The sequence below is a fragment of the Cherax quadricarinatus genome, chromosome 49, assembly GCF_038502225.1.
Source record: "Cherax quadricarinatus isolate ZL_2023a chromosome 49, ASM3850222v1, whole genome shotgun sequence".
NCBI lineage: Eukaryota > Metazoa > Arthropoda > Malacostraca > Decapoda > Parastacidae > Cherax > Cherax quadricarinatus.
The window spans coordinates 28,194,397-28,214,243 of NC_091340.1; the positions used below are offsets into that span (position 1 = coordinate 28,194,397).

The following is a 19,847-nucleotide window of genomic DNA, read 5'->3' on the forward strand; positions in this document are numbered from 1 at the left end:
CAAGGTGTCTCCTGAGGAGTGGGTGGCCCTGAGGACGGTACAATGTGTCTCCATAGAGGAACATGAGTGTGATGGAGTGTACTGACTCATGACTGAGTGAGTGTAAAGTAACCAGCACTTCTCATCTCCCTTCCTTCATGCATGACAAGAGTTACCAACTGGTTACTGGTTGTCTTCAGGAGGAAAGTTGATGGGTTCCTCAAGTTAGTTCCTTCTCAGTTTGACTGCCATGTCTGTATTGCATCTGCGTGCTACTGGCACCAACAGTTTGATTGACAAGGCCATAAATCAAGACGCTCTTTCTGTGACCGGATACGAGGGGTAGCAGACCCCCGTCATCTACAACTGAAATACAAGGAAATGTTAAGAAACTCTCAGGAAATTAAGCATTATACAATACTGAGAACACAGCATCATACAATACTGAGAACGCAGCATTATACAATAATGAGAACACAGCATCATACAATACTGAGAACACAGCATCATACAATGCTGAGAACACAGCATCATACAATACTGAGAACACATCATTATGCAATACAGAGAACACAGCATCATACAATACTGAGGACACAGCATCATACAATACTGAGAACACAGCATTATACAATACTGAGAACACAGCATCATACAATACTGAGGACACAGCATCATACAATACTGAGGACACAGCATTATACAATACTGAGAACACAGCATCATACAATACTGAGAACACAGCATTATACAATACTAAGAACACAGCATCATACAATACTGAGGACACAGCATCATACAATACTGAGGACATAACATTATACAATACTGAGGACACAGCATTATACAATACTGAGAACACAGCATCATACAATACTGAGGACACAGCATTATACAATACTGATAACACAGTATCATACAATACTGAGGACACAGCATCATACAATACTGAGGACACAGCATCATACAATACTGAGGACACAGCATCATACAATACTGAGAACACAGCATTATACAATACTAAGAACACAGCATCATACAATACTGAGGACACAGCATCATACAATACTGAGGACACAGCATCATACAATACTGAGAACACAGCATTATACAATACTGAGAACACAGCATTATACAATACTGAGAACACAGCATCATACAATACTGAGGACACAGCATCATACAATACCGAGAACACAGCATTATACAATACTGAGGACACAGCATCATACAATACTGAGGACACAGCATTATACAATACTGAGAACACAGCATCATACAATACTGAGGACTCTGCATTATACAATACTGAGGACACAGCATCATACAATACTGAGGACATAACATTATACAATACTGAGGACACAGCATTATACAATACTGAGAACACAGCATCATACAATACTGAGGACACAGCATTATACAATACTGATAACACAGTATCATACAATACTGAGGACACAGCATCATACAATACTGAGGACACAGCATCATACAATACTGAGGGCACAACATCATACAGTGCTCAGGACACAGCATCATACAATACTGAGAACGCAGCATCATACAATACTGAGTACACAGCATCATACAATACTGAGGACACAGCATCATACAATACTGAGGACACTGCATTATACAATACTGAGGACACAGCATCATACAATACTAAGGACACAGCATCATACAATATTGAGGACATAGCATCATACAATACTGAGGACACAGCATCATACAATATTGAGGACATAGCATCATACAATACTGAGGACACAGCATCATAGAATACTGAGGACACAGCATCATACAATAGTGAGGACACTGCATTATACAATACTGAGGACACAGCATCATACAATACTAAGGACTCGGCATCATACAATACTCAGAACACATCACACAATACTCAGAACACAGCATCACACAATACTCAGAGCACAGCATCACACAGTATGAAGTCAACCCAAACAATATGGTCCAATTCAGTCTTCTCACAATCATCTTAATCTGACGGACGATTGGAAAACTTCTCTATTTTTTATGAAAGCAACTTAAAAATCCTCGAACCTAAATTTTTATGAAGTATTTATCGCATGATAAGGGAAAGGTCTCCTAGCTAAGCGAGTTCTAGTTACATTCACGTTTTACAATTATTATTTTAACCATCTCATCATACTCCTTAAATTCTAAATTGTAAAAAAAAATATCAGTGTTACACTAAGTAACATTTAAATTTTGCCATTTCCATGTAATTATAAAATCACTTAGCGTAACATCTGATGAATTCCACTGCACACTGTTCCAGACACAGGCTCACGGAACTCCATTTTTATTCGAAACTCAGAACGCAAAGATCTTATACATGTCATGTGCTGACAAAGTTGCCACAGACATATCATCCCCTCCCCAACACTCTCAACTACGGATATAAACCCAATTGACAAGGAGGCAACAGATCATTCGTGATATAATACACTCCGATAATACTTACGTCTCACAATATCAAAACCTTTAAGAACTTCAAGAGACTAGATTTCTGGGTACATTCATTCACATCTTACCCAGGGCAAGATGGGCTTAGAGCAGCTCGCTCTTGCTTCCCTCACTTGCTGGATCATTACGACATACATGACATGCATGGATCACGAAATCGTATTGACAAAACTGCAGACAGCCAGCTGGCCCAGTGGCTTACTCGAGTTTTACGACTCACGCACCACGAGTTCACTCCCTGCCCGTGGTAAGGTTTGACATGTAAAGTAAAAGGACACAAGTGCAACTAATGTGACATTTATTGTGGCAACGTTTCGCTCTCCAGGAGCTTTATCAAGCCATTACAAACAATACATGGACACAGAGGGTATATAAAGGCTCAGAGTGAGGTGAATACTAGTGAGGTACCATTTCGATGTTCACTAGTGGTAGTAGTAGTAGTAGTAGTAATAGTAGTAGTAGTGCTCTACCATATTGTATTACTTTTGTCCCTACCACTTCCATGTATTGTTTGTAATGGCTTGATAAAGCTCCTGGAGAGCGAAACGTTGCCACAATAAATGTCACATTAGTTGCACTTGTGTCCTTTTACTTTACATATTGTCGGTAATTCTACCAACTTTATTACAAGGTTTGACATGCATGGACTTTGATATAATGAAAGACAAACAAAATGCACGAAGAATTTAATGTCACATCTGCAAGGAACATGAGTTAGATACCAAGAATCTTCAGAACAAGAAATGATAATTTATTGTTAACACTTTCAGGTCACCTATTCTCTCTAGACTGGAATAATTACATACTGTGATAACTGGAAAACACTCTTGTAGTCCACTTGACATTTCAAGCCCCAGTGTTTTACTCGACAGAAGATTCACGTTGTTATTAGCCAGTTTTATTAAGCAAATCTTGATACTATGACAAAGTTGATCCCATGTATCAGAAATCTTTCCTATGAGGATAGACAGAGGGCCCTGAATCTGCACTCTCTAGAAAGGAGTAGAATTAGAAGGGATATGGTTGAGGTGTATAAATGGGAAACAGGAATGAATAAAGGAGATGTAAATAGCGTGCTAAAATTATTTAGCCTAGACAGGACTCGCAGCAATGGTTTTAAACTGAAAAAATTCAGATTCAGGAAGGACATAGGAAAGTACTGGTTTGGTAACAGAGTTGTGGATGAGTGGAGCAAACTCCCGAGTACCGTTATTGAAGCTAAGAGGTTGTGTAGTTTTAAAAATAGGTTAGATAAATACATGAGTGGGTGTGAGTTGGAACTGCCTGGCTGGTACTACTGGGTCTGATACCGTCCTCGTTCCTTACGTTGAGGTGAGCTGACTGGGTGGGCCATTGTTCTAAGTTGGAGGTTGACATGGATCTGCCCCCGCATGGGCCAGTAGGCCTGCTGCAGTGTTCCTTCTTTCTTTTGTTCTTATGATCGGATTCCAGTGCTTGACACTGGTGTAGCGTCGAAACAAATCAGAATTAATCTTTGGCTGTGTTGCTATTAATTCTCAAATACGCTTACTTATTTAGAATTCTTGGAATTTTTGGATTCAACGCAAAAACTCGAGAATGCCTCGTCTGATTGATATCAAACTTTTAAAATTATAGGAAAATCTAACTTGTTTTTGTGGAATTTACAACCACTAATTTGTGGTACTGTGTGTCTGTTGTGGTGGTGTGGAGGTGTTCAATCCATCACTTTTGATGAATCTTATAGTTATGAAGACTGAGGGACTGATCCCCTCAAACTACCACTTTCAGTCTCCCTCCAGTACTCTCTGTAATGAAATGAAATAGTCACAAGTTGATGAAACGTCTCCACGATAAAGATTCCCAAGGATTTTTGCATGTTAAATTCTTTTATCTACGTGCCTTCTGCTTACCATTATCTCTCCTTCTAGTGTCTTGCTTGCTTCCTGCTTACCTTAATAAGTCTTGTCAGGTACCTGTATGCCCCTGTTTAAACAAGTCCTTCCTCCCATTCTTCTGTTTCCCTTGTTTTCTTGAACCTCTCGTGTTTACCTTCAAACTCCCGTTTATCTAATTTCCTCCCGTTATTCACCCAGTTCCCTCCTGTGTACCTAAATCCTTTCTTCCAGTCATCTATTTCTTGCTTTTCAGGATTCCTCCTGTTTGTCTCCTATTTCACGTTAGCTTCCTATTCGCCTTCTGTTTGCCTAAATCCCTTCCGTCAGTCACCTGTTTGCCCCTGTTTACCTGCGTCTCTCCTTCCAACTTCCTCTTTGCTTCACGTTTACCTAAGCTTACCTTCAAACAGACATCTCCGAGCGTGTGCCCTTACTTACCCTGTATCCGTATATTTCAATGCCTCAGACATCAAAGACACATGTTGTATCAGAGATTCGAATCCCGGATAGAGAATCTGAACTCATGAGAGCGACTCACTGAAGGAGATTAAAGGAATTTCATCCGTGAAAGATGATGCTCTTGAGAATTGTGAAGAATGTGTGTTTCCTCGGCCATAACAACATCAGTACACAATATCGTCGCTTTTTTTGTGAAGATTTATGCAGAAACTCTATTGATGTCTCCCAGTGATGTGATTTCCAGGTGAAACTCTCCAAAAATTTGGAAATTCTCGAATGATATTCAGCTGCAGTCAATGAGCTAGCGAAGGGCTCTAAATACAAGGAACTGGGGCTACTCTCCCCCTTCCTTATATCCCGTTCCACAGCTCATTATAACCCTTACATGTTGAGTGCTTTCCTATGAGCGTAATAAAAATAGTCATTACTACTGCCTCTACAACCACTATCACTACCACTCCTAGTACTACTACTATTACAACTACTACAACTATAACTACTATTACTATTACTATTAATAATATTACTACTACTCCTGCTATTAATGCTATTTCTTTTCCTGTGCCAAACCTAGGGCAAAAACATCCAATATCGGACCCTTCCTTAAACAAGACAGAACTTACACAGATGACAGCAAAGAATTGAGTGATATTCAGAAGTCCCAGTAAGACTCAGTGTTTAGTGAGCCGCTGACCAGACTAAGAGTCGATAATCTAAATGAATTTATAACCGAGACTCAGATGACATGGCCATGCACTCTGTCCCAGGCATAGACTCGTGGAATTGTGTGTTCATCAAGAACTGCAAGAAACCCTTTTCACGTGCCCAAACTATTCTATGGAGAGGAAGCATGAACACAGGGGTCATCCCACACTCACTAAAAATAACAGATATAATCCTATTCCACAAAAGTGGCAGAAAAGCATTTGCAAACAATTAGATTGATAGCACTAACGTCCCACATCATAAAAATCTTTGAAAGGGTTCTAAGAAGCAAGACAGCCAATCACTCAGATACTCATCACTTACACAACACAAACAGCATGAGTTAAAGACTTTGAGAAAGCCTTCGACAAGTGTGGTCATGGCGTAATAGTGCACAAAATGTGCAGCTAAGGAATAACAGGTAAAGTTGGTAGATAGATTTATAATTTCCTAACAAACAGAACACAAAGAGTAATAGTAAACAGAATAAAGTCAAGGGCGGCTACAGTGCAAAGGATGGGAGCTAGTGCTGTGCCACAAGGCACGGTACTAGCTCCCATCCTCATCATCATATCTAACATAGAGATATCGGCCACATCACCGTGTTATCCTTTGTTGATGATACCCGAATTTGCATGACAGTCATCAATTGAGATCATTGTAAACCTCCAAGTGGACGTCAGAAAACAATATAAAGGTCAATGAAGACAAATTTCAATTACTCTGCTATGAAAAACTCGAGGAAATAAAAACTGTATCTGAGTATAAAACAAATTCCAACTACACAATAGAGCGAAAAACTAATGTGAAGAACCTGGGAGTGATAATGTCAAAGAAACTCCCTCTCAAAGATCACGACAATGTATCCACTACATCTGCTACGAAAATGATAGGATGGATAATGAGAACCTTCAAAACTAGGGATACAAATCTATTGATGTTCTTCAAATTTATTGTTCTTTTTAGGAATATTGTTGTACACTAACGACCCCTTTCAAGGCAGGCGAAATTGCAGACCTGGAGAATATACAGAGAACTTTCATTGCACGTATAAACACGGACGAAGTCCCTTGATCTGTACTCCTTGGAACGCAGGCGAGAAAGATGCATGATAATATACACTTGGAAAATCCTAGAGGGACTAGTCCCAAATCTACACACGGAAATCAATCCCTAAGAAAGCAAAAGACCCGACAGGCGTTGCAACATCCCTCAGAATGACTAGCAAGGCACCATAAGTACTGTATTAATGTTGACGGAATTACCGACAATATAGTAATGAAGCATTTTATTGTGACAACGTTTCGCTCTCCAGGAGCATTGTAAAGACTGGAGAGCGAAACGTTGCCACAATAAAATGTCACTTGCACTTGTGTCCTTTTACCTAATACCATAAGTACTCTACGAGACAGCACAATAAGTGTTAGGGGCCCAAGATTGTTCAACTGCCTTCCAGCATACATAAGGGGGATTACCAATAGACGCCTGGCTGTCTTCAAGAAGGCACTGGACAGACACCAAAAGTAAGTACCTGACCAGCTGGGCTGTGGTTCGTACATCAGTTTGCGTGCGGTCAGCAGTAACAACCTGGTTGATCAGACCCTGTTCAACCACGAGTCCTGGTCTCAGACCGAGCCGCGGGGGCGTTGACCCCCGAAACCCTCTTCAGATATACCAAAGTTAAGGAAATTTGAAGTCTAAAACTCTACGGACATAACCAACCTAGTTTCATTTACGGTAAAAAATTCTTGACTCCTTGACTGGGTTGTGCTCCAGCTTCTGGGCCTCCTAAAGTGCTGAGGTACAGCTCCTGTGCTTCGGAACGTTAAACTATGGCTAATAGACTTCTTTTGAACATTTATGTTAAAGTGAGAAAGTAATTATGCTGGTGGACTTAAATGCTAAAGTAGGAGAAACTGTTGTAGAGGGAGTGTTGGGTAAGTTTGGGGTGCCAGGGGTCAAGGATAATGGGGGTGCCAGGAGTAAAGGATGATGGGGGGTGCCAGGAGCAATGGATAGTGGGGTTGCCAGGAGTAAAGGATAATGAGGGTGCCAGGAGTAAATGATAATGAGGGTGCCAGGAGTAAAGGATAATGGGGTGCCAGGAGTAAAGGATAATAGGGATGCCAGAAGTAAAGGATAATGAGGTTGCCAGGAGTAAAGGATAATGGGGATGCCAGGAGTAAAGGATAATGAGGGTGCCAGGAGTAAAGGATAATGAGGATGCTAGCAGTAAAGGATTATGAGGGTGCCAAAGGTAAAGGATAATGGGGATGCCAGCAGTAAAAGATAACGAGGGTGCCAGGAGTAAAGGATAATGAGGATGCCAGGAGTAAAGGATAATGTGGGTGCCAGGAGTAAAGGATAATGGGGGTGCCAGGAGTAAAGGACAATGGGGGTGCCAGGAGTAAAGCATAATGGGGGTGCCAGGAGTAAAGGATAATGTGGGTGCCAGGAGTAAAGGATAATGTGGGTGCCAGGAGTAAAGGATAATGTGGGTGCCAGGAGTAAAGGATAATGTGGGTGCCAGGAGTAAAGGATAATGGGGGTGCCAGGAGTAAAGGATAATGAGGATGCCAGGAGTAAAGGATAATGTGGATGCCAGGAGTAAAGGATAATGGGGGTGCCAGGAGTAAAGGACAATGGGGGTGCCAGGAGTAAAGCATAATGGGGGTGCCAGGAGTAAAGGATAATGGGGATGCCAGGAGTAAAGGATAATGGGGGTGCCAGGAGTAAAGGATAATGTGGGTGCCAGGAGTAAAGGATAATGGGGATGCCAGGAGTAAAGGATAATGAGGATGCCAGGAGTAAAGGATAATGTGGGTGCCAGGAGTAAAGGACAATGGGGGTGCCAGGAGTAAAGGATAATGGGGGTGCCAGGAGTAAAGGATAATGGGGGTGCCAGGAGTAAAGGATAATGTGGGTGCCAGGAGTAAAGGATAATGTGGGTGCCAGGAGTAAAAGACAATGGGGGTGCCAGGAGTAAAGGATAATGGGGGTGCCAGGAGTAAAGAATAATGTGGGTGCCAGGAGTAAAGGATAATGGGGGTGCCAGGAGTAAAGGATAATAAGAAACCTTTAAATGAATTAAAGGAGCAAGATTTTAAACTATTAACAGCAAAAACAGACACAACCAAAGTCTTCAGCGAGCTCTGGTGAGTAGGCCTACTGTATAGTTGTATTTTTGTATTTATAAATGCAATTTTAAAATGTTTTCTGTGGCTCCTGAACATTCAAAAATGTATGAAAAATGTTGAACATTAAAATGGTATAAAATACCGACAGGTTGTTAGGTAAGACACATATGCAACAGCTAGGTATCTTTATTTCGAAACGTTTCGCCTACACAGTAGGCTTCTTCAGTCGAGTACAGAAAAGTCTCTTCTGCTTCTATCAACTTTTCTATACTCGACTGAAGAAGCCTACTGTGTAGGCGAAACGTTTCGAAATAAAGATACCTAACTGTTGCATATGTGTCTTACCTAACATGAAAAATGTTATATGTGACTCTTCTTAATAAAGAACTTGTCCATATCTGGTGTAGTTTACATTTTCTTGTATCGTTTTACTGTGATATTCCTTTGAGATTTGATTCCTAGACGACTGTGTCCACAAACAATGTCCTTAGTGGGTCTTAGTCATATGGTGTCCCACAGCTGGAGCTTTTGATCATCTGACCGAGGCCTTCCACTGGCTTACCCCTCCACCCTTTTAAGAATTAAGTTTATAGTTATAACAATTATCGCTCGCACACCGGCAAGGGTAAAGCCATTTAATTAAGTTGAACTTTACTGATGATGTGGAACTGAGAACAAAAAATAGGTGAGGATAATAAAAGGCTACAAATGGATGTGAATAAGCTGCGAAAACTGTGGTTATTATTATTATTATTATTATAATCAAGGGGGAAGCGCTAAACCCGGAGGATTATACAGAACGAAAACTGTGGTGCGAAAACTGTGGTGAACTAGACTAGTTCGGTTCGGTTCACGGAAGACTGAACGAACAAGTGCGGAGCTTCGGAAAATGGTGAGTAATAGCATCCATCGCTGTCACTATCATGACCCGGCATGATAGTGACTTTCTTTGTACTTAGCTAATCAAAATTGTGATTGCACATTGTAAATTATGCAAAGAAATAAGATCCTTAATGCTTAACACCCATCGCCCTTTTCATCGCTTCTGATATCATCAAAGAAATGCTTCTAACATGAACAATGGATGTAAACAAACTGCAAAACTGTGGTGAACTAGACTAGTGCGGTTCAGGTAACATGTTCCTTAAGTTCACGGAAGATCAAACGAACAAGTGCGGAACTTCGCAAAATGGTAACAGCGTCCATCGTTACCTGTAACTACCATCGCTCTTTTCATCGCTTCTGATATCATCAAAGAAATGCTTCTAACATCAACAATCAAATCATACATTTGCTTAAATATACGATTATGAATTTGTTATACTATTTCATAGTTGTAATACTAACGAGTAGCGTCCTGCGTGGCGGCCCTGGTGGACGCCGTCTTGGTAAACAAGACGGTGTTGGTGTACAAGCGCTAGTTGTCGGACACCCTCTTGTCGTCGGACACGAGGGTGTGGATGTCGCGGAGAGAGCAGGTGGACTCCGTCGTGTTCCAGGTGACCACCAGAGAGATGGTCTTCTCCAGCCAGCTGTTGGATACCCTCATGTATATCACAGCTACTACGAGGATGATCATCTGTCAGACGATGATCTGTCAGACGATGATCTGTCAGACGATGACTTCTGGGACGACTTCTGGGGTGACCTCTTCTCAGACGACGACTCAGACATGTCGGACTCAGACATGTCGGACTCAGACATGTCGGACTCAGACGATGACGACGACGGCTTCTACGATTACTACCGTCACCAAACTCTCTGGGATCCTCCCGTCACCTATCGTGACGGGAGGCAGGGAGCCGGGAGTGGACAGGTCCTAGCCAAGGTGGACAAAGGCTCTCTTACTGCCAGTGACGAAGCTCTGGAGGCAGAGAGCCAGGCTCAGGAGAGGCTGCCAGACTCCAGTGTGCTGGTCAACGAGGCTCAGATAAGATCTTCCATGGAAGAAAAAGAACAGAGGGAAGCTCTGGTAAGATCCTTGAAAGAAGAAAGAGAGCCGAAGGAGGCTCAGAAAAGATCCTTTGAGGAGGAAAAACAGCAGAATAAAGCTTTCTTACGATCCTTGAGGGAGGAGAAGGAGACTCAGCAAGGAAGATCCTTGGAGGAGAAAGAGGAGAGGGATGCTCTGCTAAGATCCTTGAAGAAGGAAAAAGAGGAGAAGGAGGCTTTGCAAAGATCCTTGAAGGAGATAGAAGACCAGAAGGCGGCTCTGGAAAATGCCTTGTTGTTAGAAAAAGGGCGTAGGCAGGAGGTGGAAGATAAGGTGGAAGACTTAACGGTGTATACTCAGAGACTAGAAGACAACAGGAAGTTGGTCAAAAATGTCCTGGAGGCCAGAGACCTAAATATTCAACAACTCCAGAAGAATATTGGGCTGTTGAAAAATATGGTAAAAGATGGCGAAGCCTGCCACAATTTCCTGCCATTGTTGGAGCAGGAATTGTCTCAGTGCAAAGGTGAAAAAGAATCAAATATCAAAACGCTTGACAGCATAAAAATTGAGTTGTTGGACCTCCAGAATATCTTCCTGGAGCTTGGAGTGGAGGTTGATTCTCTCAACCAAGTGCTGGAAGAGAAGGACAAAGAGTTGAAGGCCATGTCAGAGGACTGTTGTGACGAAGACGTAGATGTGTTACGAGCGGAACATGGTTTACTGAAGCATTATCTGAGCCAAGCAAATGTACAACTGGGCACGGAATCTCTTGAAATCAAACGTTTGAGAGGAGAGGTCGAAAAATATTACAAACTTCAAGTGAAGTTCAAGGAAGAGAATGAAGGCCTCGTGAATGACATTAAGATTGCTGAGCGGGAAAAAGAGGCCTTAAATAAAGCAATAGAAGCTCAAGAGAAACAAATCCACCAGTTCAGAGCTTCGTTACAAAGGGAGAAAAATGACCACTTAAGCACCAGGTTTAAACTTAAGTTAATGACCCACGTGGAGAGAGAGAAACGGAGAAAATTGTTAGACCACTGGATGTTTCACCCCATCACTCTATATATATCAGGTGGTGTCTTAATTTTGCTGCGCTTGGTGATCCCCTTACTTCAAGACTGGTACCTGTCTCTTTGTAGGTTATACCTCAGTTATATCTGAGGAAGAACTTCACCCTACTGCTGGGGTGTTAGGTACAAGATTTCACCCTACTGCTGGGGTGTTAGATACAAGACTTCACGCTACTGCTGGGGTGCTAGGTACAAGACTCACCCTACTGCTGGGGTGTTAGGTACAAGACTCACCCTGTGCTACTGGGGTGTAGCTACAACATGACTCACTTCCTGCTACTTGGGTGTAATTTTTTTTGAGAGACTGACGTCTTTCAGAAAGGTAGGGTGATCGAAAGCAGAAACACATTAACCATCATTCATTCAGTCACTATCTAGCCAGAAACACGTGACACTGCAGTTCAAATGGCCTCACGAAATGTAACTTTCTCAGTATTCATTTATGACTTTAGTTGTAAAGACCAGGTCTTCGCCGCTGTAAAGACCTAAGGAAATTTGAAGTCTAAAACTCTACGGACATAACCAACCTAGTTTCATTTACGGTAAAAAATTCTTGACTCCTTGACTGGGTTGTGCTCCAGCTTCTGGGCCTCCTAAAGTGCTGAGGTACAGCTCCTGTGCTTCGGAACGTTAAACTATGGCTAATAGACTTCTTTTGAACATTTATGTTAAAGTGAGAAAGTAATTATGCTGGTGGACTTAAATGCTAAAGTAGGAGAAACTGTTGTAGAGGGAGTGTTGGGTAAGTTTGGGGTGCCAGGGGTCAAGGATAATGGGGGTGCCAGGAGTAAAGGATGATGGGGGGTGCCAGGAGCAATGGATAGTGGGGTTGCCAGGAGTAAAGGATAATGAGGGTGCCTGGAGTAAATGATAATGAGGGTGCCAGGAGTAAAGGATAATGGGGTGCCAGGAGTAAAGGATAATAGGGATGCCAGAAGTAAAGGATAATGAGGTTGCCAGGAGTAAAGGATAATGGGGATGCCAGGAGTAAAGGATAATGAGGGTGCCAGGAGTAAAGGATAATGAGGATGCTAGCAGTAAAGGATTATGAGGGTGCCAAAGGTAAAGGATAATGGGGATGCCAGCAGTAAAAGATAACGAGGGTGCCAGGAGTAAAGGATAATGAGGATGCCAGGAGTAAAGGATAATGTGAGTGCCAGGAGTAAAGGATAATGGGGGTGCCAGGAGTAAAGGACAATGGGGGTGCCAGGAGTAAAGCATAATGGGGGTGCCAGGAGTAAAGGATAATGTGGGTGCCAGGAGTAAAGGATAATGTGGGTGCCAGGAGTAAAGGATAATGTGGGTGCCAGGAGTAAAGGATAATGGGGGTGCCAGGAGTAAAGGATAATGAGGATGCCAGGAGTAAAGGATAATGTGGATGCCAGGAGTAAAGGATAATGGGGGTGCCAGGAGTAAAGGACAATGGGGGTGCCAGGAGTAAAGGACAATGGGGGTGCCAGGAGTAAAGCATAATGGGGGTGCCAGGAGTAAAGGATAATGGGGATGCCAGGAGTAAAGGATAATGGGGGTGCCAGGAGTAAAGGATAATGTGGGTGCCAGGAGTAAAGGATAATGGGGATGCCAGGAGTAAAGGATAATGAGGATGCCAGGAGTAAAGGATAATGTGGGTGCCAGGAGTAAAGGACAATGGGGGTGCCAGGAGTAAAGGATAATGGGGGTGCCAGGAGTAAAGGATAATGGGGGTGCCAGGAGTAAAGGATAATGTGGGTGCCAGGAGTAAAGGATAATGTGGGTGCCAGGAGTAAAAGACAATGGGGGTGCCAGGAGTAAAGGATAATGGGGGTGCCAGGAGTAAAGAATAATGTGGGTGCCAGGAGTAAAGGATAATGGGGGTGCCAGGAGTAAAGGATAATAAGAAACCTTTAAATGAATTAAAGGAGCAAGATTTTAAACTATTAACAGCAAAAACAGACACAACCAAAGTCTTCAGCGAGCTCTGGTGAGTAGGCCTACTGTATAGTTGTATTTTTGTATTTATAAATGCAATTTTAAAATGTTTTCTGTGGCTCCTGAACATTCAAAAATGTATGAAAAATGTTGAACATTAAAATGGTATAAAATACCGACAGGTTGTTAGGTAAGACACATATGCAACAGCTAGGTATCTTTATTTCGAAACGTTTCGCCTACACAGTAGGCTTCTTCAGTCGAGTACAGAAAAGTCTCTTCTGCTTCTATCAACTTTTCTATACTCGACTGAAGAAGCCTACTGTGTAGGCGAAACGTTTCGAAATAAAGATACCTAACTGTTGCATATGTGTCTTACCTAACATGAAAAATGTTATATGTGACTCTTCTTAATAAAGAACTTGTCCATATCTGGTGTAGTTTACATTTTCTTGTATCGTTTTACTGTGATATTCCTTTGAGATTTGATTCCTAGACGACTGTGTCCACAAACAATGTCCTTAGTGGGTCTTAGTCATATGGTGTCCCACAGCTGGAGCTTTTGATCATCTGACCGAGGCCTTCCACTGGCTTACCCCTCCACCCTTTTAAGAATTAAGTTTATAGTTATAACAATTATCGCTCGCACACCGGCAAGGGTAAAGCCATTTAATTAAGTTGAACTTTACTGATGATGTGGAACTGAGAACAAAAAATAGGTGAGGATAATAAAAGGCTACAAATGGATGTGAATAAGCTGCGAAAACTGTGGTTATTATTATTATTATTATTATAATCAAGGGGGAAGCGCTAAACCCGGAGGATTATACAGAACGAAAACTGTGGTGCGAAAACTGTGGTGAACTAGACTAGTTCGGTTCGGTTCACGGAAGACTGAACGAACAAGTGCGGAGCTTCGGAAAATGGTGAGTAATAGCATCCATCGCTGTCACTATCATGACCCGGCATGATAGTGACTTTCTTTGTACTTAGCTAATCAAAATTGTGATTGCACATTGTAAATTATGCAAAGAAATAAGATCCTTAATGCTTAACATCCATCGCCCTTTTCATCGCTTCTGATATCATCAAAGAAATGCTTCTAACATGAACAATGGATGTAAACAAACTGCAAAACTGTGGTGAACTAGACTAGTGCGGTTCAGGTAACATGTTCCTTAAGTTCACGGAAGATCAAACGAACAAGTGCGGAACTTCGCAAAATGGTAACAGCGTCCATCGTTACCTGTAACTACCATCGCTCTTTTCATCGCTTCTGATATCATCAAAGAAATGCTTCTAACATCAACAATCAAATCATACATTTGCTTAAATATACGATTATGAATTTGTTATACTATTTCATAGTTGTAATACTAACGAGTAGCGTCCTGCGTGGCGGCCCTGGTGGACGCCGTCTTGGTAAACAAGACGGTGTTGGTGTACAAGCGCTAGTTGTCGGACACCCTCTTGTCGTCGGACACGAGGGTGTGGATGTCGCGGAGAGAGCAGGTGGACTCCGTCGTGTTCCAGGTGACCACCAGAGAGATGGTCTTCTCCAGCCAGCTGTTGGATACCCTCATGTATATCACAGCTACTACGAGGATGATCATCTGTCAGACGATGATCTGTCAGACGATGATCTGTCAGACGATGATCTGTCAGACGATGACTTCTGGGACGACTTCTGGGGTGACCTCTTCTCAGACGACGACTCAGACATGTCGGACTCAGACATGTCGGACTCAGACGATGACGACGACGGCTTCTACGATTACTACCGTCACCAAACTCTCTGGGATCCTCCCGTCACCTATCGTGACGGGAGGCAGGGAGCCGGGAGTGGACAGGTCCTAGCCAAGGTGGACAAAGGCTCTCTTACTGCCAGTGACGAAGCTCTGGAGGCAGAGAGCCAGGCTCAGGAGAGGCTGCCAGACTCCAGTGTGCTGGTCAACGAGGCTCAGATAAGATCTTCCATGGAAGAAAAAGAACAGAGGGAAGCTCTGGTAAGATCCTTGAAAGAAGAAAGAGAGCCGAAGGAGGCTCAGAAAAGATCCTTTGAGGAGGAAAAACAGCAGAATAAAGCTTTCTTACGATCCTTGAGGGAGGAGAAGGAGACTCAGCAAGGAAGATCCTTGGAGGAGAAAGAGGAGAGGGATGCTCTGCTAAGATCCTTGAAGAAGGAAAAAGAGGAGAAGGAGGCTTTGCAAAGATCCTTGAAGGAGATAGAAGACCAGAAGGCGGCTCTGGAAAATGCCTTGTTGTTAGAAAAAGGGCGTAGGCAGGAGGTGGAAGATAAGGTGGAAGACTTAACGGTGTATACTCAGAGACTAGAAGACAACAGGAAGTTGGTCAAAAATGTCCTGGAGGCCAGAGACCTAAATATTCAACAACTCCAGAAGAATATTGGGCTGTTGAAAAATATGGTAAAAGATGGCGAAGCCTGCCACAATTTCCTGCCATTGTTGGAGCAGGAATTGTCTCAGTGCAAAGGTGAAAAAGAATCAAATATCAAAACGCTTGACAGCATAAAAATTGAGTTGTTGGACCTCCAGAATATCTTCCTGGAGCTTGGAGTGGAGGTTGATTCTCTCAACCAAGTGCTGGAAGAGAAGGACAAAGAGTTGAAGGCCATGTCAGAGGACTGTTGTGACGAAGACGTAGATGTGTTACGAGCGGAACATGGTTTACTGAAGCATTATCTGAGCCAAGCAAATGTACAACTGGGCACGGAATCTCTTGAAATCAAACGTTTGAGAGGAGAGGTCGAAAAATATTACAAACTTCAAGTGAAGTTCAAGGAAGAGAATGAAGGCCTCGTGAATGACATTAAGATTGCTGAGCGGGAAAAAGAGGCCTTAAATAAAGCAATAGAAGCTCAAGAGAAACAAATCCACCAGTTCAGAGCTTCGTTACAAAGGGAGAAAAATGACCACTTAAGCACCAGGTTTAAACTTAAGTTAATGACCCACGTGGAGAGAGAGAAACGGAGAAAATTGTTAGACCACTGGATGTTTCACCCCATCACTCTATATATATCAGGTGGTGTCTTAATTTTGCTGCGCTTGGTGATCCCCTTACTTCAAGACTGGTACCTGTCTCTTTGTAGGTTATACCTCAGTTATATCTGAGGAAGAACTTCACCCTACTGCTGGGGTGTTAGGTACAAGATTTCACCCTACTGCTGGGGTGTTAGATACAAGACTTCACGCTACTGCTGGGGTGCTAGGTACAAGACTCACCCTACTGCTGGGGTGTTAGGTACAAGACTCACCCTGTGCTACTGGGGTGTAGCTACAACATGACTCACTTCCTGCTACTTGGGTGTAATTTTTTTTGAGAGACTGACGTCTTTCAGAAAGGTAGGGTGATCGAAAGCAGAAACACATTAACCATCATTCATTCAGTCACTATCTAGCCAGAAACACGTGACACTGCAGTTCAAATGGCCTCACGAAATGTAACTTTCTCAGTATTCATTTATGACTTTAGTTGTAAAGACCAGGTCTTCGCCGCTGTAAAGACCTAATGGTTATTACAGCGGCGCTCCAGAGAAAGCAGGGGGAGTGAAATATAAATTTTAGTCTTCTTCAAACATAAAAATGAGGATAAACAGAAATACCACAGATGGAACAGAGGTGTACAACAGAGGGACATCCCAAGTCAGTCATACACTCAAAAGGATTGAATATGTCCCGTGGCCTGGTAAATCAGTAGCTCAGGTCTTTACAGAAGGTAGTGAGTCCCTCAGTCTTGCCAGAAGGTGGTGAGTCCCTCAGTCTTACCAGAAGGTGGCGAGTCCCTCAGTCTTGCCAGAAGGTGGCGAGTCCCTCAGTCTTGTCAGAAGGTGGTGAGTCCCTCAGTCTTGACAGAAGGTGGTGAGTCCCTCAGTCTTACCAGAAGGTGGCGAGTCCCTCAGTCTTGCCAGAAGGTGGTGAGTCCCTCAGTCTTGACAGAAGGTGGTGAGTCCCTCAGTCTTGCCAGAAGGTGGTGAGTCCCTCAGTCTTGTCAGAAGGTGGTGAGTCCCTCAGTCTTGCCAGAAGGTGGTCAGTCCCTCAGTCTTGCCAGAAGGTGGTGAGTCCCTCAGTCTTGCCAGAAGGTGGCGAGTCCCTCAGTCTTGCCAGAAGGTAGTGAGTCCATCAGTCTTGCCAGAAGGTAGTGAGTCCCTCAATCTTGCCAGAAGGTGGTGAGTCAGTCTTGTCAGAAGGTGGTCAGTCCCTCAGTCGTGACAGAAGGTGGTCAGTCCCTCAGTCTTGCCAGAAGGTGGTCAGTCACTCAGTCTTGCCAGAAGGTGGCGAGTCCCTCAGTCTTGCCAGAAGTTGGTGAGTCAGTCTTGTCAGAAGGTGGTCAGCCCTTCAGTCTTGTCAGAAGGTGGTCAGTCCCTCAGTCGTGACAGAAGGTGGTCAGTCCCTCAGTTTTTCCAGAAGGTGGTCAGTCCCTCAATCTCTCCAGAAGGTGGTCATCAGTCCCTCAGTCTTGCCAGAAGGCGGTCAGTCCTTTAATAATTATAGAAGGTGGTCAGTCCCTCAGTCATGATAGAAGGTGGTCAGTTCCTCAGTCATGATAGAAGGTGGTCAGTTCCTCAGTCATGATAGAAGGTGGTCAGTTCCTCAGTCATGATAGAAGGTGGTCAGTTCCTCAGCCATGATAGAAGGTGGTCAGTTCCTCAGTCATGATAGAAGGTGGTCAGTTCCTCAGTCATGATAGAAGGTGGTCAGTCCCTCAGCCATGATAGAAGGTGGTCAGTTCCTCAGTCATGATAGAAGGTGCTACAGAGTATTCTGACCCTGGTAGATCAGGTAGACATTGCAGAGCTAAGAAGGTCACCTGAACCCAGGTGAATGCTCAAGGTTGTCTGTGTCAGGTGAAGCTCACATTCACCTTGAAAGTTCACTGCCCTACGTCGCCGCTGACACTTGCATCTCACAAGCGACAGCACCTGGATTCGATCTCCGGGAGAGACGAAGTGAATGCAAAATAAGTATGTTCTTGTAGTTACAGTCACTGTTCATTCACATAGCAGCAAGTAGGTTCTTCGGTGTTAGGTGATTATTGTGGGTGGTATCCTCTGAAAAATATGTTTAAGACTTTATTCCCACGTCTTAAAGTCGGGAAAAATATTTTACACTTTATTCCCACGTCTTAAAGTCGGGAATATAATGTCAGTATATTTGTCCTAGTCCCATCCACAGTACCTAACTCTGGAAATTTCCCCTGACTGCTATTAGAAGTAAACTTGTTTATACTTGGTAGAAATTAACGTCTCTGCAGAAAGCAGTTTACACGTAGTGGAGGATGGCCTAATGGACGCTCGTCAAGGACGCCGTCAAGGTCTGTACATGTGATGTACTTGAGACCAATATCAACGGTTTCTATACCCTTGCAAGACTTCTCAGTTGACTGCTTTATTTAACAACCAGGCTATTACTGCCAGTTGCCCGCAGCCCTACAGGATCACGACTAGGCTAATATCTCTCTTTTTTGATGGAATTGACCCAGTTTACCCCCGATATATATTTATTTTTTAGCTTTGCTGTCAATGTTTCTTATGTGTTCATAGACTGTTGAAGAGTCTGGAACAATGGTTGTTGACACGAAATTCTTTGCGTGTGGTATTGTAATATCTTTCACGTCATTTAGTTTATATAGTGGTGTAGGTTGGACTGCCGACCATCAAACGTTGCCCAACTCTCTCTCTTTCTCCTGCATTTTCAAGATATTTAAAACGCTTCGAAGGATTCTCGGTATTTTAGTTTATTATGTGCTGGTAATAAACCATGCCTGTGTATTTCCCGTGTTAAAAACAGTTTTAGGCACATTATTCTAATGCTGAGAACAAATGTAATTTGTGCTGGAGTGAGTCAGACTGATCACACACTGAGGAAAACACCAAAATAACGAGATGGAAAATTAACAAGAAGAAAAATCCTGGTTGTATTTTAGTCAGCTTCATCATCCCCAACGATACAGTTTCGTCGTATTTCTTTTTAACGACTAACAAGGCAAGAGGCGGCGGGATAATGTTTTAACACGCCAGCATCTTTACGATGCAGCTTGAGCAGTGATTCAAGCTAAATTGCTTTTAAAGTCAGGATCTTTCGGCCAGAGTCTGAGATGACCGAGGATATCTACGCAGCGGAGGGTCGCATTTTGACTACAGTGCTCAGGTAATGGGTCACCGGCACCAAGTATTTTAATATTCTCAATATCAGATTTAACTTTGTGACAACGACACCCGCGACTTGGAGGATAGTATGTGGCCAGGCTACACCAGGACCTGTGT

The 19,847-nt window shown here is 43.0% G+C and overlaps 1 protein-coding gene across 1 annotated transcript; it reads left to right on the forward strand.

Annotated features, from left to right (window-relative positions):
- Positions 1-9,869: 9,869 nt before the first annotated feature.
- On the forward strand, positions 9,870-16,901 carry LOC128697059 (E3 ubiquitin-protein ligase BRE1A). Its single transcript, XM_053788586.2, has 2 exons — positions 9,870-11,877; positions 16,794-16,901. The coding sequence occupies exon 1, from the start codon at positions 9,960-9,962 to the stop codon at positions 11,745-11,747; it is 1,788 nt and encodes a 595-aa protein (XP_053644561.1). The 5' UTR covers positions 9,870-9,959; the 3' UTR covers positions 11,748-11,877; positions 16,794-16,901.
- The last annotated feature ends 2,946 nt before the right edge of the window (positions 16,902-19,847 follow it).

What these genes read in the sequence shown, in the direction of transcription:
- LOC128697059 (XM_053788586.2), top strand. Translation starts at nt 9,960, where the DNA reads ATGAATTTGTTATACTATTTCATAGTTGTAATACTAACGAGTAGCGTC.